The sequence below is a fragment of the Aotus nancymaae genome, unplaced genomic scaffold (assembly GCF_030222135.1).
Source record: "Aotus nancymaae isolate 86718 unplaced genomic scaffold, 86718_ANA_hifiasm-v0.15.2.pri h1tg000076l, whole genome shotgun sequence".
NCBI classification, from domain to species: domain Eukaryota; kingdom Metazoa; phylum Chordata; class Mammalia; order Primates; family Aotidae; genus Aotus; species Aotus nancymaae.
The window spans coordinates 352,285-374,216 of record NW_026988491.1 but is presented as its reverse complement, the minus strand read 5'-3'; the positions used below and the strand labels follow the sequence as shown (position 1 = coordinate 374,216).

General features: G+C 48.3%; 1 protein-coding gene across 7 annotated transcripts in view; it reads right to left on the bottom strand.

The window, feature by feature from the left end:
* Positions 1-2,250: 2,250 nt before the first annotated feature.
* The window catches only part of KIAA1671 (KIAA1671 ortholog), a 168,073-nt gene continuing 148,391 nt past the window's right edge, over positions 2,251-21,932 (bottom strand). For all 7 annotated transcript variants that reach the window (XM_012454097.2, XM_012454099.2, XM_064367866.1 and 4 more), the window contains 6 exons: positions 20,099-20,345; positions 16,772-16,946; positions 14,810-14,934; positions 11,944-12,086; positions 6,845-6,927; positions 2,251-4,898 (listed from right to left, as the gene is read on the bottom strand). In XM_012454097.2, the coding sequence (XP_012309520.2) occupies positions 6,849-6,927; positions 11,944-12,086; positions 14,810-14,934; positions 16,772-16,946; positions 20,099-20,345 (769 nt within the window). In that variant the 3' untranslated portion in view covers positions 2,251-4,898; positions 6,845-6,848. The remainder of the gene's footprint in view (positions 4,899-6,844; positions 6,928-11,943; positions 12,087-14,809; positions 14,935-16,771; positions 16,947-20,098; positions 20,346-21,932) is intronic.

Genomic DNA, 21,932 nt, shown 5'->3' with positions numbered 1-21,932 from the left:
GTGTGCGAGAGCAACTGTTGAAGGAGATTCTGGGAAGGCCAAAGGGGAGGGAGGGCTGAGAGGTGTCGATTTTAAGCGTTAACTTGCCAGAAACCTCGGGCCGACTTTCCAGAGCAGAGGGCCTAGCTTTCTGCCCTTCCCCCTGCAGGAGCCAATTCAGACAAAAGGAAAAAAACTCTGGATTGGGGGGTGCAAAAAGAGAGGAAGGCTGGCAAAGACCCGGAACATTCATGCTTACTGGCTTTTTATGAGGCTCTAGGCTTCCCGAGCCTTGGCCTGCCTGGAATTCCAACTGGGTGAGTCCTGTCAGCTTCTCAGCAGAAAGCAAGGGTCCCCCACTCGCTAAGGGGACTGAGCCCAAAGCGGATCCCCCTCTAGAAGTGGAGTGGGTCCCCTCCCCCCAAGCCCATGGAATCATGATGCCGTGAGCTTCAGCTTTTGCGTTTTGACACATGGTGAGGGGGAAGGCACATTCAGAGAACACAGAATGTCTTCCTATCACTTACTCTGGTTTCACTATCTAAACTGGGGCGGAGGGATTTTTACAGTTTGCAATTATGACTAGTTCCAGGAGCCATCTGGGGGCACATTGTAAAGAAAATTTGAAAGCACAGACCGACAAAGCAGCTTACGGCACCAGGTCAGAGCAGCTGAGGTCTCTCTTGGGAAAATCACGCCAAGGGTCTTTCCAAATCCCTTGCCCAGCCTTTCTGTGCTAGCTTCTTAGCAATACCTCCCCTCCAGGGAGGCACAAAGGAAAACACCATTGTCTGAACCACATGATGTGGCTTCTCTCCCTGGAAAACACCATGGTCTGAACCACGTGATGTGGCTTGTCTCCCTGGAAAACACCATTGTCTGAACCACGTGATGTGGCTTCTCTCCCTGGAAAACACCATGGTCTGAACCACGTGATGTGGCTTCTCTCCCTGGAAAACACCATGGTCTGAACCACGTGATGTGGCTTGTCTCCCTGGAAAACACCATTGTCTGAACCACGTGATGTGGCTTCTCTCCCTGGAAAACACCATTGTCTGAACCACGTGATGTGGCTTCTCTCCCTGGAAAACACCATGGTCTGAACCACGTGATGTGGCTTCTCTCCCTGGAAAACACCATGGTCTGAACCACGTGATGTGGCTTCTCTCCCTGGAAAACACCATTTTCTGAACCACGTGATGTGGCTTGTCTCCCTGGAAAACACCACGGTCTGAACCACGTGATGTGGCTTCTCTCCCTGGAAAACACCACTGTCTGAACCACGTGATGTGGCTTGTCTCCCTGGAAAACACCATTTTCTGAACCACGTGATGTGGCTTCTCTCCCTGGAAAACACCATGGTCTGAACCACGTGATGTGGCTTCTCTCCCTGGAAAACACCATGGTCTGCTGTCCTTTCCCTGAATCCTAGACAACCTGAGGCTATCAGGTCAGGTTCACTCAAAATCCCAACATCCTAAACACCACAAGGTTTCTCTGGTGGCAGGGAGTAATCCTCCACAATACTGATTTCTGAGGCCTTGTCATGGATTTTCAAAGAACAAAGGCCTCTGTTTCATTGGGCAAAGGACCATGAAGAAGGGTATCTACTGGAGAGGAAAAAGATACAGACTTCTCAAAAGACCAGCTGTCAAAATGCTGATGTGCAAAGGGAGGTGAGGAGGAAGAGAAACGAGGGAGGAAAAAGATTATACATATAGAGGACTTTCCATTCTGCATGAGACTCTCACTGAGGACAGCCAAAGCCCCAGGGGAGGAGGGATGGATGAGGAACAGATGACTCGATTGCACACAGATGATTAAGGCATATTGAGTTTAAAAAGAAGACAGATTTCCAAAGGGGGCTCCAGGCAAAGTCTAGAAACTAGTGTACAACACGCCCTTGCTTAGCCTCAAAGAGAGACCCCTCCATTTAGAATGAGGAGAAGTAAATCACCCATTTTCCCAGCTATCTGCAAAGGCTATCAGTAACTTCTAACTTCATTGCATGGATCATAAGCAGGACTCAGAGGTCATGGCGGAGCCTGCATGAAAGAGGGTCGCCCTTGACCCACTGTGATTGTCTGCCCTGTGGTGCTGGAGGAGACAAGGTTATAGAAAAGTAAAAGGAGGTGAGGAAGATCTTCAGGGCTTGTCCTAGTCACTTTCAAGGAGGGTCAACTCTGTGTATCCTAATTAAAACAGAATTAAATAGATTTTTTTTCCCAATTAAGGTATGAGAGATTAGGGGAAAAAAAATTTCCAGGTCAATCTCATTTTCAAGTGTTTTATTCCTTGAGCAATTGATATCCTTGTTGCTGAGATATGTCTGATATCCTTGAGCTGAGACATGACTAATGAAGAACTGAGAGTTTTGCATGGTGAGCATCAGTATATGTAAGAGCAAGTCCTTTCCTACTGCTTGAGATGGTACCGAGGGTCCTTTCCACCTGAAGGAAAGACAGACAGCAGCCAAGATAAGAAGTCAGGAACAAAAGGCGAGGAGTATGCTTTAGGCCAGGTGCGGTGGCTCACGTCTGTAATCCCAGCATTTCGGGAGGCTGAGGGGAAGAACTGCTTGAGCCCAGAAGTTCGAGACCTGCCTGGGCAACAGGGTGACCCTTGTCTCTACAAAAAAATTAAAAATTAGCTGGTTGTGGTAGCATACACCTGTAGTCCCAGCTACTTGGGAGGCTGAGGCGGGAGAATCACTTAAGCCCAGCTGTTAGAGGCTGCAGTGAGCTAGGATCGTGCCACTCCACTCCAGCATGAGCAACAGAGCAAGATCTTGTCTCAGAAAACCAAAACAAAACACCAGGAGTGTATTTTAAAGGGGATCCTATTGACTTGGAAAGCCATAACAGCAAAATTATTATAAAACATAAACTGGGTCTTTAAAAAAGAAATCAACTGAAGCAGTTACAGGAATTAAGAGAAAACAATCATTGAGCAGGGCCAAACTCACAAACCCAGATGCGTGAGGCTCCCAAATCTAAAAGGCTGGGTGGGTGACATGGTCTAGCAATTGCTCATCAGTAGCCAAAACTCACGGAACAGGACACATGGTGGGCTCCCACCTCACAGCCCTGCAGTTGCTGTCCCTGGTGCTGAACAGCAACCCCCTCACCAGGGCCCAGGTGTTTGTCTTAACCTAGAGAAATATATATATATATCCATATATCCACGCCCATCCATCCACTAAGAGAGAGAAGAGGGGTAAAGGGAGATGAGGGAGGAAGCTGAGATGTAGAGACAAATGAACTCTTGAGAAGTAGCCAGGGAGAAGGGAAGCATGTTTTGACAGCATTTGCAAATAATGGATTTATCGAGAAAGACTGACCTCTTGGGAAACTGTTGGGAGGGAGTGGAGGGCACACATGCCTTCCACTTCCCTATCTAGCCAGTGCTGTGCATGGATCCATTAGGAAACTCCACCCCACGTCACAGGCTCTCTATGAACTGCCCAAGCACGTCACGATGGGTATCTCCCAGGCAAGGCTGGCATGCAGACTATGGCAACTCCAGGCATGGCAGGCAGCCAGCCAAACACATCTAGGGTGTCTGCTACAGCCTTAGGACTCAGAAGTGGAAGAGGCTGGTGTTGGGCATTTCCAAAACAAAGACAAGGTAGAGAGTGTCTGCAGCCCTCAGAGGTCTTAAGGATTTCCCAGAATGAGCTGATAGCTAGCAAGAAAAAAGGAGGCTATGCTTTGTCACCTAGCACCCAGCACTTCTATCCAGCGTCTTTGACTCCAGAGCTCCCCTCCAGAGAAGGGCTTTCAGCAAGACCTGCATTTGGACCAAAAAAAGCACTTGGTCAGGTGGAATTAGATGGGGGAAAAGAGGTGAGCAAAAGCAAGAAGTACCCTTCATTCATACATTTGTTCTGAGGCCGGTTCGGAACAGCTCCTCCATGCCAGCAGCCCAGGCCATGTTCAAAGAAGACCGGAGAAAAAGATTCTTAGGGCAGGTCTGATGATTCAATGACAAAGGCACCACCACGTGGGCTGCAGTTTATGAACTCTTAGGGTCAAGGGACAAAGGTCATCCTACAGAAATCAGAGCTCAAATGAAAATAAGCCAGGGAAATATATACAATAGTGACAATTACAACTTCTAAACAGCTTGGATAGCGATAGGTAACCTGAGGTGACTGGATACTTCAGAACCAATTATTCACACATTTTTCCTCCCGTCCTTTAACGTAAACACATATATACATATCAAGTTTCAAAGAAAATTGGCTGAATTATTGCTTTATCACCTTCTAAAGCAAACAAAAATGATGAACAATTACACAGCCCCAACTAGAAAGAGAAATATGCTTCAAAGGACCAGGGAGAGTACATTTAAAAACGGGAACTGCCGATTCCTCGAGGGGAAGAAGGAACTCACCAAAAAAAAAAAAAACACCCTCAACCCAGTGGTAATGCCTTGCACCAAGACTACAGCTGGAAATGAACAGTTTGATCTTCCTTGGAAATGTCCTTCCAAAAAAAGGCCTGCCCTGGGGTCAAGTGAGGAGGTGCTTTCACAAAATCAGGTGTTTTTCAGACTCTGAGGAGACATCCCAGCCTCATGCTGACGCTCTTGGAGCTGTTGAAGATGTCTAAAGTAGGTAGAAATGCAGATTTTTACGTAAAAAGCAAAACCACCCACATGGACATTTCTGGGCAGCCTGGCTCCTTTCCCATCCTGAAGTGCTGTCTGGGGAGATGAGCGAGTGCTCCTGGAGGTTGGGTCTTCCCATCTGGATCCAGGGAGAGCCTGGCGAGGACAGGGTCACTGGACAGCGTTCTCAATCCAACGGGAAGGGCCCAGGCACATAAGCATTGTGCAGGAAGAAATGGCAGCAGCTTGGCCTCGTCTGCGGGTTCTGACGGTTAAGGCTTCTGTTAAGTAGATGTGGTGTTCCCTGGCTGGAGAGTAAGGGACAGTCCTGGTGTCAGCGGTGGGAACATTTGGCTCCATTTCTCTCTAATCAGGCCTGAAAACCTTGCTGGATATTCTCCAATAAAGTTACCCCTAGAAGCCTAAGGTCAGAAAAGGTATTTTTTGTGTGTAGGGGGAAAGGGGAGTTGAGGAGGGTGGCAGGCATGGAATACAGTGAAATCAACATGAAATTTAGGGTCAGGTCAGTGTTCCAGTCTCAATTCTGGGCCTCAGTTTCCTCAAATGGGTTGCTGGAGGCTTAAATGAGGTATTACATGTACTGCACCAAACACAAAATAAACACAGGTCCCAATCCCTTATCCAAATCCCTTGAGCATAGTTTTATTTGGGACTTTATAATTTTTAGAGTTTATTATACACATATATATGTGCATCATACATACAGAAATAATCCTGTAACATACATACATAGATGTATATATATATACAGCATTTGCAAATATATATACATATGTAACACTGCCATAATCAAGCAGATAATATGCCTTAAGTGTATTACGAACATTCATATAAAGTGGGGAAAATAGAGTCCAAGGAGAATTATATGCACTCAGGTCAGGTTTTACCACTGAGTTAGGAAAAGCTTTGTTTTGCAGAGCTTTCTGGAATTCGGGTTTGTGGAAAGAGATGGTGAGTCTCTTGTGCTCATCGCATCAATGCTGACTTTGACGGTGCACATACCATGAGCTCCATACTGAGGAGAAACAGGCAGCGCTCAGTCAAGCACCACACCTGCATTCTCAGTGAGGTCTGAGGGCAGCTCAGCGATGTGGACACTGCTAGCCCATTTTACAGATGAGGAAACTGAAGTTCATGATGTTTGGTCATTTGTAACTTACACCAGGACCTAGCCTACCGTAATTTTTTAATGTTTATTTTTTCAAAGTAATTTTTAACTACATAGGTTGTACATGAAACACTCCCCTCATAAAAATTGTAACTATTTCTGGCCAGGCATGTGGTGGCTCACACCTGTAATCCCTGCACTTTGTGAGGCTGAAGCAGGTGGATCACGGGTTAGGCGTTCAAGACTAGCCTGGCCAAGATGGTAAAACCCTGTCTCTACTAAAAAAAAAAAAATTAGCTGGGCATGGTGGCAGGTGCCTGTAATCCTAGCTACTCGGGAGGCTGAGGCAGAGAACTGCTTGAATCTGGGAGGTGGAGGATGCAGTGAGCCAAGATTTTGCCACTGCACTCCACCCTGGGTGACAGAGTGGGACTCCATCTCAAAAAAAAAAAAAAAAGCAACCATTTCTGGCCAGGCACGGTGGCTCATGCCTATAATCCCAGTACTTTGGGAAGCTGAGGTGGGTGGATCACCTAAGGTCAGGAGTTTGAGAAAGTCTGTTCAACATAAACTCCATCTCTACAAAAAATAAAAAAAATTAGCTGGGCGTGGTGGTAGGCGTCTGTTAATTTCAGGTATTTGGGAGGCTGAAGCAGGAGAATCACCTGAACCCAGGAAGTAGAGGCTGCAGTGAGCCAAGATCACACCACTGCACTCTAGCCTGGGCAACAAGAGTGAAACTCCGTCTCAAAAAAAAAAAATTGTAACCATTTCTGATTAAGTTAACCTCTGATATCCCGCCCTTTTGTTTTATCATAGGGGACTGTGATGCAGCTAGAAGGGCCAGCCAAGTGCATGAGCCCAGAACCCTGGTCACCTGCCTCCTGCCTGGTGCCTTTCACCCACTCCAGGCACCCCAGCTTTGTTGTCTCCCTAAATGGAAACAGACATCACCACCCTCTTTACAGGAACTCAGAATACCCCCCACTCCTCACTTTTCCCCTGCGTAGCCTCTTTCCTTGGGCACAGCAGCCCCAGACTCTGAGAGCTGGCCCCCGCAACTGAGTTCCCCATTCCTGTGACTGCAAGGCTCTTCCCAGCTTCCCCAGCAGAGCCTCTTCATACCTGGTCAAACTTGGTTCTCATAAAGACTTTGCCTCTTCTTGGATTTCAGTTCCTTTAGCCACTGGGGAGAGGGTTCATCCGACCTGAAACCACAAAGCCAGTGAGAGACTAGTTGGAACCAGACTGTGGGCTCCTTGCGGGCAGGACTGAGTGGTACCCGACTCTATCCCTGGGCCCAGGCGGGGCTGGGCCGAGCACTCAGGTGGCAAAGACACCCGTATTAACATGACTGATAAGCAAGAAGTAGGAATTCACCACAGTGTCCAACTCCCTGAGCCACAGACTGATACGGGTCCATGGCCTGCTAGGAACCGGGCTGCACAGCAGGAGGTGAGTGGTGGGCGAGTGAGTAAAGCTCCATCTGTATTTACAGCCCCTCCCATCACTCACATCACCACCTGAGCTCCGCCTCCTGTCGGATCAGCGGGGGCATTAGACTTTCAGGAGCATGAGCCCTACTGTGAACTGTGCACGTGAGGGAGCTAGGTTGCGGCTCCTTATGAGACTCTAATGCCTGATGATCTGTCACTGTCTCCCAACACTACCAGCTGGAACTGTCTAGATGCAGGAAAACAAGCTCAGGGCTCCCACTGATTCTACATTACTGTGAGCCATACAATTATTTCATTCTAATTACAAAGTAATAACAATATAAATAAAGTACACGATACATGTAACGTGTTTGAATCATCACAAAACCACCCCCCCCATACCCCTGGTCTGTGGAAAAACTGTCTTCCACAAAACTGGTCCCTGGTGCCAAGGGTTGGGGACCACTGAAATAAATCACAGTATAACCATTCTACAAGATCTCCTACATACAGCTATAAAAATTTATCTTGGTTGGGTACAGTGGCTCACTCCTGTAACTCCAACACTCAAAGGAGGCAAAGGCAGGAGGACAGCTTGAGCCCAGGAGTCTGAGACCAGTCTGGGCAACACAGTGAGACCCCATTCTCCACACACACACAAAAAAACAAACAAAAAAATTCATCTTATATAAAATTATTTCCATCCATCCATTTGTCATGCAAATAGCTATCCAGCCTTCCATCTCTCTATCCAGGTAAGTGTCTGCGATGGTTAGTTTTATGCATCAACTTAAACCTAACATGTACCCAGATATTTGGTCAGACATTATTCTAGATATTTTTTCTTAGAGAGGTTAACATCAGTAGGCGCTGAGGAGAGCAGATTACCCTCCATGATATGAATGGGCCTCATCTGCTCGGTTGAAGGCCTGAATAGAAAGAGACTGACCTCCCAGGAAGCAGAGGGAAGTCTTCTAGACTTGAACTGCGACTCTTGCCTGCATCCCCAGCCTTCTGCCCTGTTCTGCAGATTTTGGACTTGCCTGCCTCCACAATCATGAGAGCCAAGTCCTTAAAATCAATCCCTATACATACACACATGCATCCACACACGCATACACACATATGCACATGTACATACAGCTCACCCTTGAGCGCCACAGTTTGAACTATGTGGGTCCACTTGGATTTTCTTCTGCCTCTGCCATCCCTGAGGCAGTAAGACCAACCCCTCCTCTTCCACCTCCCCCTCGGCCTACTCAATGGGAAAACAATAAGGACGAAGGAAGAAGACCTCTATGATAATCCACTTCCACTTAAAGAACAGGAAGTATATTTTCTCTTCCTTCTCATTTTCTTAATAACATCATCTTTTCTCTATTTTACTTTATTGTAGATAAAACATACAAAATGTATGTGGGTATGGGTGAGGCTTCTGGTCAACTGTAGGCTATTAGTAGTTAAGTTTTAGGAAAGTCAAAAGCTACATGCAACTTTTTGACTACGTAGGTGGTCGGTACGCCTAATCTCTGCCTTGTTCAGGAGTCAGCTGTATCATTTACACACACACACACACACACACACACACACACACACACACACACAGAGATCCTATTGCTTCTGTTTCTCTGGAGAACTCTGAATAATACAATGCCCAGAAGACATAGAGAGATACTTTTTTTTTTTTTAAACAGGGTTTCTCCATGTTGTCCAGGCTGGTCTTGAACTCCTGACCTCAGGTGATCCGCCCACCTCGGCCTCCCAAAGTGCTGGGATTACAGGCGTGAGCCACCACGTACTGTTTAAACTTTTTTAAATGGAAGAACACATACAGAAAGGTACCGAAATCAAAATGTGCACAGCTCAGTGAATTTTCTCAAGGTGAATACATTTCAGTAACCACCACCTAAATGGTACTATTTTTAAGTTTTATTTTTTTACCTTCTTCTTAGCAGTATTCTGTGTTCTCAGAATTTCTTATAATGAGAACACAACATTTTAATAAAAAAACAATAATGTCAGGCCAGACACAGTAGCTCACGCCTGTAATCGTAGTACTTTGGGAGGCCAAGGATCACCCAGGAATTTGAGACCAGCTGGGGCAACATGGTGAAATCCCATCTCTACATAAAAATACAAAAGTTAGCCAGGCGTGGTGGTATACAACCATGGTCCCAGCCACTCAGGGAGGCTGGGGTGGGAGGATCACGTGAGACTGGGAAACTTGAGGCTGTAATTGTGCCACTGCACTCCAGCCTGGGTGACAGAGTGAGGTACTGTCTCAAAAACAAATACATCATCAGGCCACTGCACTGTTTTTTGTTTTATTTTTTGTTTTTGACCTTGTCTCAAAAACAAAAAATAAAACAAAAAACAATAAAGTCATCACTGTTCAAAACTTTATTCAAGAAAAAAAAATCATGTTTATGAAGACTGTTAAATGGGCATGGGAAAGTATTCATATAGAACACGTAGCGAGGGCATCAAACCAGGCACACGTGATCTCAGCTGTGTGAAAAAGAAAAAGAGGCCGGGCACGGTGGCTCACGCCTGTAATCCCAGCACTTTGGGAGGTAGAGGCAGGAGGATCACGAGGTCAGGAGTTTGAGACCAGCCTGGCCAATATGGTGAAACCCCATCTCTACTAAAAATACACAAATTAACCAGGCGTGGTGGCGCATGCCTGTAGTGGGAGGCTGAGGCAGAAGAACTGCTTGAACCCGGGAGGTGGATATTGCAGTGAGCCAAGATCGCGGCACTGCACTCCAGCCTGGGTGACAGAGCAAGACTCTGTTTAAAAAAAAAGAAAAAGAAAAAGAAAATGGAAGTAGAGATGTCCAAATATCAACAGAAGCAGTCTTTGCAAGGTAGGATTATGGATGATTTTCTTTTCTCCTTTCCTCCTCTGCATTCTTTTTATATTTTCTACAGTGAAGATCTGCTTTTATAATCAAACACACATGCACACAGGGCGTGACTGACTTTGATCTCAGAGAAAGCTCCTGAGACCCATGGCCCTGGAGGGCGCAGAAAAGATGCTGGCCTGGTTGGTGGTGGGGTGGGGGTCTGCAGCTGAGGGGACGAGAGATGAGGTGACTCTGGAGTCTAGGGGCAGGCCTTGAACTGCTATGCCTGCCAGCCTAGGAATGAGGAAGAAGAGGACCCCCTGGGCACATAGGGGTCTAGAGTATCCAGACTTCAGCCAAGTCTAACAGTGGAGACACAAGCCCAGGCCTCCAGAGGTGCCTCTGAGACCCTGGTCTGGGGGTTCCTCAGGCCACAGAGAAATGCTGGTACCCTCAGCTGACTCTGGAGCCTGAATTCTGGCATTACCAGAGCAAGGAGGCACTGTCTCAACTGTGGCCCCGTCTCTCTCCAACATCTCGCCCTTCTGGTTCCCACAGCCCACTCTGTGCTATGTATTTTGCACTGCTTGAGGCTCCCAGATATATGTGGCCTCCAGGCCTTTGCACGTGCTGTGGCTTCAGCCTGGGATCCCTTCTCACTGTCCTTGGTCCAGCTAAGACCCAACTGTCCACCATGATTCAGTTCAAGTATCTCCTTCTCTTAGAAGTTTTTTTTTTTTTTTTTAAGAGAGACAGGGACTTACTGCATTGCCCAGGCTGGAGTGCAGTGGCATGATCATAGCCTCCATCTCCTGGGCTCAAAGGATCCTTATACTTCAGCCTCTGGAGTAGCTGGGACTACAGGCATGTGTCAGCTAATTTTTTTTCTTTTCTTTCTTTTCTTTTTTTTTTGTTTTTTATCAAGACAAGGCCTCATTCTGTAGTCCGGGCTGGAGTGCAATGGTGCAATCATAGCTCACTGTAGCCTCCAGCTCCTGGCCTCAAGCGATCCTCCCACCTCTGCCTCCCAAAGTGCTGGGATTACAGACGTGAGCCACTGCACCCAGCTTGAAGTCTTTTTTGCCAGCCGTCCTCAAGTGTGCATTATGAGCCCTTCCTCCGCCTTTCTCCATCACAGGGGTCAGAGAAAGGGCCAGAGAGTGAATATTTCTGATTCTATGTGGCGTCTGTGGTGCTGCCACCATTGCCAGGGCCCAGGCAAAGGGCTTTAGACACACTCTTTTTCATCCTCATGACCACTCTGGAAGGTTGGGAGGCTAGAAAACCCATTTTATAGATGAGGAGACAGGTTCAGGAGGTCAAGTGCCTTTTCCCAGGTCATGCAGCTCTTAAGCTGCAAAGCTGGAGCTAAACCCTGGCTGTATGACCTTAGAGCCCCTAACCTCCACCCCCAGGTGCTGAAACACCCCAGTCTGAGAGCCTCTTGCAGGGCAGAAGCTGCTTTGTGCTTGTCTCTACACAGAGCAGGCCAAGCCCAGGATCGGGACAGCTGCTCCATGAAGGGAGTAAAACTGATCTCATTCAACCTGGCTGTGCCCTTTGATCCGCCTTCCCAGGTTTCCCAGAGGGTAAGAGGAGGGAGAATGCCTCAGTTTCCCCACTTGTCTGGAGAGGGCTAAACCAGATCAGTAGTTCTCCAACAATGGCCCTCTGGCGTTCTGTGTAGGAGGTGGCAGGGGGCAGGGGAAGAGGAGAGGCCAGCTGGCCTGACTCCTGGCGTCCTTCCCCAGCCTCTGCTGTACTTTTCTACTTTTCACGTATTGGAGTGTTGACAGTTCACATGAACAAAGCTTCTGCTGCTAGAGAAAATTAAAAAGTAGAAACTCTCCTCTATTCAGCTCTAAAACCTATGCGAGCACCGCTCTAGAAGTACACACTGAATTTGGGAGGACAGGGGCCCCCATTCCTCAGGACTCCTCACCTCTCGTCCTTGTCCATGCTGGAAGGCAGCACACGACTGCCCAGCGCCCCAGGCTGGAAGGGGGACTTGGGGGTCTTGGGCTGGGGTGCCCAGCTGGGGGTCTCGCCGGGACTGTCCACCTCTGGCCTCTTGTGCAGTTGAGCCTGGGGAGAGAAGAGAGTTGAGTCTATAAACCGCCCTTTGTCTGGGGAAGGGCCCCCTTCCATGGCTACGTCAGGTACAATGAGGCTCCTGCAAACCCTTGGGGCTCCCTGAATCAAAATGAACCCAGACAGGAAACATGGGGGCTGAGAAAAGTCAGAGGTCAGCCCGGCATTCCAAGCAGCCACCCTCGACCACCAAGATCGCATCACCACCCAAACCCCACATAATCACATTCTCTCTTGCTGAAAAGCCACCATCTGTGCTGTTCTCAGCACACAGCAGGCCACCCTGAGGACCCTACATCCAGCCACTGCAGCTCCATTCAGCTCCTTACTCCTGGAGCCACGTACATAAAATGAAGTTTTTTTTGTTTTTGTTTTTGTTTTTTTTGAGACGGAGTTTCGCTCTCGTTACCCAGGCTGGAGTGCAATGGTGCAATCTTGGCTCACCGCAACCTCCGCCTCCTGGGTTCAGGCAATTCTCCTGCCTCAGCCTCCTGAGTTTCTGGGATTACAGGCACGCGCCACCATGCCCAGCTAATTTTTTTGTATTAGTAGAGACGTGGTTTCACAATGTTGACTAGGATGGTCTCGATCTCTCGACCTCGTGATCCATCCGCCTCGGCCTCCCAAAGTGCTGGGATTACAGGCTTAAGCCACCGCGCCCAGCCAAAAATGAAGTTTTAACAGTCCATTAGAGTCCCATAAGAAAATGATAGGGCGGCTAACCACCTGTTTCTGGAGGGTGTCTTGGGAATATGGTGTGCATAAAATTCCCTTGCGGGACCTGAGGTGTAATAAGTGGTGGCAGGTGGCTTCTGTCTCTCAGGCAGTGCTGGGTCAGGCCCCGGCAACAGCAGTCTCCACCACTGTCCACTGACAGCTTCTGTGCACTGATCACTATCATTTGGGCTCTACCAGGCTTAGGTAATATAAAAACCGTGAGTTCGTTCCACGTGCCTAAGATTCTTTTAAGGTAGATCCTGGCTTTCCTCATTTTACAGGGTGAGAGCCCAAAACTCAAAGGTCAAGCCCAAAGTCACATGGCTTTTATGAACGGGGATTCACACCTGGTCTGCCCGCAGCCCAACTCCAGGGTTCTTTCCAGAACGAGCCCCGCAACCTTCTCCGGGTGTTAATAATCGCCCAGCACTGCTGTGGCCGAGATTAATTAATCAAGAAGTCTGAGCTCATACTGATGAGTGAAAGGCAGGAGCCCCGTTTTCAGAGCGCAGTGGACTCGAGCTGTGTTTTAGGATCCCAAGATCTGCCTCAGCAGTCACTGGGTGCATCTGCCTGTGCACCCCAGGGCCTCCGTCTCACTGACACCCAGGACCTGTGGCTCCACCTCCTACATTAGGCTACCTTGTAAGATCACTTGCCGTGTTGCAAGAGGAGGGAGGGGAGTGAGGGGAGGGAAGGGAGGGGAGGGGGTCAGAAAACCTCCGACCTAGTGGCTGAAAGACGTTCACACTTCGAGGGCCTGTAAAATCAATTACAGAGACGAGTGCTCATCCACTGTTGACTGACTTTCTATTCTCACAAGAAATGACAAAAGCAAAACCTCCGTGTACTAAAGGAGTAACAGAGTCATGGCGCTCCCATGGGGGATTGTGTGCAGCATGGGACACTCAGAGCTGAGATGTTCCACATAACAATCCAGCTTGTTTGCCTTCATTTCTTCTTCAATAAAAGCGAGAGAAGAACTACCTTTTGCAAGGCTGCTGGAGCATAAAGTGAATTTGCAAGCGCATGGTGTCTGGCACAGAATGGGGGGCAAAGGGGCCTCTTTCCTCACCCAAATTAAGTGCCATTTGGTCCCAGGACCAGGAGAGAGTCTTGTGAGAGCTGGAGGGTGGGGAGGAGGGAGGAGTCAGCCCTCTCCTCAGCATTGCATAATGTAGTTGGCATTCTGTGTAATTCAGGGGACTAGGATGTGGTTCCAGCACTGGCTTCCTGTGTCATCTGCTTGGAAATGATCATTTTCTGTGCCTGCCTTCCCCAGCAGAGCGGATTCCTCAAGGGCTTCAGGAGGCTGGGTTTGTTCACTCCTGCTTCCCTGGTGTGAAGCTCAGCACTGGTGAGCATCAGGGGGCCTCAACTGGATTCTCAGCCCACTTTACAGATGAGCAAACCACGGCTTAGCTATGACACCAAACAGAGCAGCAGGTTTGGGGGTGGAGGAAAGACAGAAAGCAGAGATTCAGCCACACAGGGCCCCTGGTGAAATCCAAGTAAGTGAGAAGTATTGTCAACGGTACTGTACCAAGGCCAGTCTCCTAATTTTGCCAATGTGCTGTGGTCACCTGAGATACTATCATGTGGGTGAAGCTGAGTGAAGGGTACGGAGAAACTCCCTGCGTTATTTTTGCAACTTCCTTTGAATCTTAAACTATTTCAAAAATGGAAGGAATGAAGGGAAGAGGAAGGAAGGAAGGAAGGGATAAAAGGAAGGAAGAAAGGAAAAAGGGAGGGAGGAAAGAAGGAAGAGAAAAGGAAGAGAGGGAGGGAAGAGAGAAGGATGTAGGAAAGAAGGGAGGAAGAAGGGAGAAAAGGAAAGAGGGAGACAGAGGGAGGGAGGAAGAGAGAAAGGAAGAAAGGGAAGGAGGGAGGGAAAGGAAGAAAGGGAGGGAGAGAAAGGAAGGAAGGAAGGGGTCTGTTCTTTATGATGCTAAGGTTGAGGAGCACGCCCACCAGGTGGCTCTTGGTGAGAGGTCTGGTACCTTCAGCACTGCCGGATCCATGCCTGGAAACGCGGGCATCCTCTGAGGATGGCTGACCGGGGTCCTCTCAGCCTTGGATGGCGTCTCCTCCTCATCTGAGTCTTCCTTCCTGGGTGATTTCTCTTCTGTTGCAAAGAAAAGGGCACTGAAGTGATTGGCAGCTGCCACGTACTGAGGTCTAAGTGCCAGCTAATTTGCACACAGTATCTCATGCAATGCTCACATCAGACCTGCACAGAAGATACTACGGCCCATTTTACAGATAAGGACAATCCAGGTGCCTGCTTTCATGCTCTCTCTCCTCACAACTCTGCTTCTTGCCAGAAGATACCGATGACAGGCAGAGCAGGTTTTCTCTTGGTTGGGGGGGTAGCGGGGGAGGTGCAGGAAGACCCATCTCTTGGGCCCCTGGCTCATTCCAAGTCAGGGAAATAGAAGGAAATCTTTGGCAGAAGCAGGAAGTAGACGGTAATGCTTTCAGCCAACAATGCACTGAGGTTATGCTCTCAGAGGAGAACATGGAGAGCTTCGTGTGTCTTGTAGAAAGGGGGCCCAAAGGTGGACCAGGAAAAGCCACTTTCCTTGACCCCGGCTCCCCTTTCTGGGACTTAACCCCAGCCCCGTGCTTAAGGCTGAGCTGATCACTCAAGCTTGAGTGATGGGCTGCGGGTCCACTCTTCCAGGAGTGATATGGGAGGAACTTCTACCTCCCTGAGATCTGGATGCTGGCATGGACAGTGAGAACTGGAGGATGGTGCGGGATGGACAAGGCAAGACCTGGTGCTCTGGAGCCCTTGGGCCACCCAGGGACCTGAGGTATGCTCAGAAAACACAGACCCTGCCTTCTCCAGCCAGCCCCTGGCTGGCTCCTCAAGGCTGATGGGAGCCAGAGCTGCTGCTGCCACATTCCAGCTGGGGGTATTTGTGTGCTTTCGTCCCTACTATGGTCGTCATTTGCTCCAGGTGGCTTAATGGAGCTTGGCTCAGAAAAGCAAAACAGCGTGCAAAGAAGTCTCACCCAAGGCACTTAAACATGTCCTTTAATGACAGAAATGGGATGGGGCAGGAGAGAGAACTCTCCAAGCGTTTGTTTAAAGTATCTGGTCAGAAGCAATGCCTCTCACTCAGATCAGAGCCTGGTCTGACATCCTAATATTTGCCATGGGCAAATCGGAAATGAACAAGGGCACCTACAAGATGTTTGTGAGGACTAAAGGCTGTGTCTGGATAGAGTGGGAAGGTCAGCTGCTCCAGTTTCCACTGCAAGAAGAAATTTTGTTTCTTCTTAAAAGTCTTTCCTGGCTCTCCATCTACAGATGAAATCTAACTCCTTAGCAAAGCATCAGGGACCTCCATGATCTGGCCCCTGCCCACCTTTCCAGCATGATTCCTGTAATTCTTAGCTTGAGCAACACTAAACTGCTTAGAGATGCTCTTGCCACACACCGAATGTTCTTTCCACACCTCTCTCCCTTTGATCTTGTGGGTACTTCTGCCTTGAATAACATTCCCTAATCATTATCCATTCTTCAAAATTCAGCTCAGGTTTTATATGGTATGCAGCCAAAGCAGTCCTCAGAGGAAAATGTATAGCCTTAAATGATACATTAGAAAACAGAAAAGATTGGTAATAAATGAACTGAGCTTTCAACTCAGGGCCAGCAAGCAAACCTAAAGAGAGTATGGGGTGAATTTAATAAAAATAAAGGCAGAAATAGTAAAACCTTAGTAAGTTGTGTCTCTGTCTCTTGTAACTCAAAGAGCCTCAATTAACATATTAATCTTCAAAACACTTTTGTACCTAGTTTCTGATAAGTTCTGCATAACAAGAAATCAGTTTCCTATGTAATTGTGTTCTAATGATATACAGTCTTCCAAGTCAAGAATTTTTCCTAGGGCTTAGTCTAAATCCTTCCTGCTGTTCAATGAGCTATCTGAGGAGGCAGGAAGGCATGAGCATACCTGTTGAGTCTTTGAACATCCACATGTTGTCAGTCTCATCCTCCAAAGGTGATCTGCTCTCAGACTCACTGAATCGGCTGCGCCGGAGGGAGTGGGAGATGGGGGCCCGGCGGCGGCTTCTCTTGCTGAGCTGCACCCGGGTCTTGAGGGCACTTGAGTCGAGGACTGAGGTTTGCTTTAGGGGCAGCAGGGAGGAAAAGGAAAAAAAGCAAGGGAACCATCAATGGAGGGTACCACCCTGGCAGGGGTGGTGTACACAGCTTCACTGATAGATGAGAGGCTACTTAGATGGTACCTAGGCCAGTGCTTCCACATTTTAATAGAAACCTAACACCCAAAGCCTAAATTTCCCCATAAGACATACCCCATAGGCTGATGACGAGAGCCAGGTGGAACAATGGACCTTGAGTGCCCTAGTACAGTGCATGCCTGGCTGCCAGGTACCCAGTAGGCATATAATACTAATGCCTTTTCCCTCCCAGGAACATCCACTACACAAGCATGTAACCTACACCAATGATCAGCACACAGCAGAAGCTCAATACATGTTTGTTTGTTGAATGAATACTGGATTCAATATCTAACTAAATCCTTCTGTCAACCATATTCACACAGAGTCCCCAGGCTGAGAGGTTCTCCATGCAATTCCTCTTTTACTCACATAATCTAGGGTGCAGGTGGGAAGGGAGACGACAGCTTACTGAACATCAGACACCCGTTTACAGGCCTCCCTGAAGACTCACACTCTGAGCTGGGACAGGTGGGCGGGGGTCGGTGAGGGCTACCAAGTCACTACTATCCCCAGTGAAAGGGTGGGGAGGGCAGACCATCTGGGTGGGCCCCAGTAAGGAGATGGGAAGTGCATAGCTCAGAAGTCTCCTGGGAGACAGCAGTGAAGTGCTCAGAGCTCTGGTTCAAACCCTTCTGGGTTTGAATCCTGGCTGTGTGACCTTGTGTCAGGTCTGACTTACAGACCTTGACTTAGTGATTTATGAACAAATGCACTTAGACACAGATTTTAAGTGAAGGAGTGGGCTAGGGGTCTGGGCTTTCAAGCACCAGATAAGAGAATCTGGCTGCCTTCAGTCAACTCCTCTTCAGAGGGTTTTGCAAGAACCTCCCAGCCTTCCAAGAAGGTCTGTGTCCTTTTCCTACAATTTCTCCCACTCCCTTCACTGAACTCCTACAACCTTGGGCAATGCACTTCACTGCTCTGAGTTTAGGTGTCCCTGTTTATAAAAAGGAGGTAATCAGAGCATCTCCTTCCTACAGCAGCTGAGAACTCCCTGAGCTAAGGTGTGGAAAGCCCTTGTTTCAGATAGTGCCTGACCAAGGCTCACAGCCAAGAGCTCTTTCCGGCAAGCTCGCGTTCTTACATGAAATGTTGGTTTCTTCCGCTTAGGTCCGCTTTGGAGAAATTCCATCACCCAAGGCCTCTTAAGTGGGTGATGACAGGCTAACTTCAGTGGATCATTTCCCAAAGATGGTAAGTGACAAATGTCCCACTAGGGGTGGTGGAGGGAGCTGATATCTGCACACCTACTTCCCAAACCAGCCGCAGTGGCGTCTTGTGAGGGGACCCGCATGGTACCAGTGAAAAGACGGGAGGGACGAAAATCAGAGAGTGCCTGCTGCACCTAGAGGCAGGTGCTTCTCTGACCACTTAACAGAGCCAGGCTTTCAGACTCTGAGACAGCAGGACAGAATCACTCTGACAGACAGGCTGCCTCGGAGGCGGAGATGGTGCCGCCCTCGCATCCTCAGCCTGCTACAGAGACTGGATTCCTTAATGCCCCACCTCTGCCTCCCCATTCTGCTCCAAACCGTCCCCACGGGAGACCTAAATCGTGGTCTGCACCATACATAAACCTCAGCATCCCCACAGGAGACCCAGATTGTGGTGGGCATCACACATAAACCTCAGTATAATTTCAAAAAGTGTTAGGCCTATGCTTAGGGACACCAACATTTAGAGTCATTCCATGGCCACTTCAGTTTGCCAGTTTGCAAAATGGGCAGACAGTTTTGCCTCTGGGGTCATTAGCAGGTGCCTGGGCCAGTGGTCAACAGTCAGGGACTGTTGTGTATAACAGACATCGAGAAGGAACCACTTAATATGTTCTAGAAGGAAAGTTCATGATGCAGTGACAGGATGCTGGCATGAAAGGCACATAGCAAGGTCTCGATAAATGTCTGTTGAGTGAATAACTGAATACATCACTCAACTAAATCCCGATGACACCTAGAGGGGCGGGCATGACCATAGCCATGCTTATGTAACCAGGTTCCCCAATCAAGGCTGACCTTGTGTCTTCCTCTGTCTCTGCCCTGATCTAGAGGTGCCAGCAAGAGACCTTGGCCATACACTGAAGGTGAATCCCCTTCGAAGCCCTAAACCAAGACATTTTTCTATAGCAGTGGTGTTCCTCCTCTGGCGTAATGTGGGCAGCCATGCCCAAGTGTGTAGCTAGGAGGCTTTACTGCCAGGAGAGAGGGTCCCTTTCAGGTTTCATGGCCATTCCATCCCCTAGAGAGTGGGCAGGTAGCCCTACTGTCGGGGGAGGAGAATAAAGACACCACCCCTGGGTTTCAAGGGTTGAAAAGGAAGACCTGCCTGACCCCTGGAGGTGGGACTCCCAGGAGAAAACAGGGTAAGCTCTGGTCTGGAAAGTGCTAGAGCAGGAGGCTGCTGTCTGACCTGCTACGTGGGGGCAGCTAACATCCTGGCTGTGCTTGGGACCTGAAAGAGCTGAGTTCTAGGGGCTGTCCCCTGGGACCCTCATGAAAGGTACCCATGCCTGAGGGGGCTTTCTGTCCTGGAAGAGCCACGACAGAGAGAGCTGGATCCCCTGGTACTAGGGACATTGTTCTACCAACCAAGACCTCGGTGGGAACGTTCAGCAGAATCATTCTTAGCAAACTCCAGCCTCTTCATGCTTGGAACTATAAACCTCAGGATGACCTCCCAGGGGTAAGTGGTCAGACTCCCTGCTTAGCTGGCAGGCTAGGGCTTAGGTCAGTTTTAATTTGAACACACGCAATGGTATTTGAGGCTGTGGAGCTGACGGTGCTGGTTACAAGTGGATAAGGAGGTCTTCAGAGAGGTGAAGACATTTGCCCCAAGACATACAGCAGGTGTATGGCAGGTCCAAGATACATGCACAAGTGATTCCCTTTCAAAGACAGTGTCCTCTGTACCCACTCCAAGGGTCCCTGGCATACAGATCCTACACCTGAAGTAGCAATTCACAGAGAGAGGCTGGAATTTCCGTTTAAGAAGAAATGACTATTTCCAACGCAGCCACATGCTCCTGGCTACCGACTTACATCAATGAAAGAGAAGTCATCCACTCTCTTTGAAGGGCAGGCATCCGGTGGGGGCGGCCCCTCCATCCCGTCAGTGGATTCCAGGTCGGTGCTGGAGCGGTCCACGCTAGTGCTCCGCTGCTCCCTGGAGCAGTCATACTGGTCCCCGGCCGAGGTGGGCTCCGTTTGGGAGGACAGAGAGGACAAACGGCTGCTGGGGGGCTGTTTTCTTGATGTGGCACTGCTATCTGGGGACTCAGTGGCCAAGCTGCAAAAAAGGGAATGAAGGGAGACATGGTTGTGGAGAATGTTTCAGAGAACAGGCTTTCAAGTGAAGAATGCTGCAGACAGCATAGCTTGGGGTGTGCTTGACCCAGTAACAACAGACACAGCATCCCAGCAGAAGATCCTCTTTGGAAACAGCACAAGATATGCCAGTGAGGTGCTGCTTAACGTACTGACTGGAACACCTGGCCAGGTACAGAATGGGAGGAGTCAGTCCTGTGCCACTCCAGACCCTCTAACCCTGCGCTGTCCTGGATGGGAGCTGCTTATTGCAGCTGGCTGTTGGGTCCTTGCAATGGGACAAGTGACAGAGCTGAGATATGCCATGAGTATCTTACACACTATATTTCCAATACTTTGAATGGAAAAAAAGAATGTAAACTGCCTTGTTAATAACTTCTCATGTTAGTTACACATGGAAATGATAGTATTTTGGATCTGTTGGTTTTGATAAAATACATTCTTGAAGATAATTTCACTTTTTAAAAATTCTTTTGGTGTAGCTAGCAGGACATTTTAAATTACATACATGTCTTGATTTGCAGCTCACACTGTAATTCTTTTTTATTTATAATTGCTACATAGTAATGATACATGATTCTGGGTAGAGAGAGTGTTCAATATATGGATATATTGCATAGGATCAAATCATCATGTTGTATTTCTGTTGGGCAGTGCTGATGTAGATCAAATTGTTATCAACAGTTAACCATGAGAGAAGGTGGTGGGATCTGCGTTACTTCATTCTCTCGTTCATTCATTCAATGAAAACATACTGAGCACTTCCTATGTGCCAGGCATTGTGCTAAAAAATGTGTCATTTAATCCTCTCCAACAGTCCCATGAGGATTATCCTGTAACTGCCACAATCGTACGAGTTAGGACTGGTGACACGGTTTGGACTTGTGTCCCTATCTAAATCTCATGTCAAACTGGAGGAGGGGCCTGGTTGGGGGAGGTGATTTGGATCATGGGGGTGGATGTCCTCCTTGCTGTTCTTGTGATACTGAGTTTCATGACATCTGATGGTTTAAAAGTGTGTGGCACTTCCTCTTCTCTCTCTCCTGCTGCCATGTAAGACGTGCCTGGTTTCCCCTTCACCTTCCACCACGATTGTAAGTTTCCTGAGGCTTCTTCCATCCTTGTGGATCTGTGGGTCAATTAAACCTTTTTTCCATTATAAATTACCCAGTCACAGGTAGTTCTTTATAGCAGTGTGAAAACAGACTAATATAATTGGCCTCATGAGCTTAAATATTCACCTTGTTAAAGGTGAGGAAACTGAGGCAGAGAGATGTAAATTAGCTTGCCCCAAGCAGCAGAACTGGGATTGAGCCCAGGAAGCTCCACTCCAGTGTCCATGTCCCTGGCTCTCTCCTACTTCTGAACTCTCTTCCTATGATAATATAGTCAGGTACTGCTTGGGTCACTGGAACCACACAAGACAGAGAATTTACAAATGATTTAGGTCATTAACAACCTGCTGCCCTGCTCTGCCCACGTATTAAAAAAGACACCTTAGCCAAGAGCCTAGCAAAGCCTCCAGGTCATGGGAAACCCTTACCTTGAG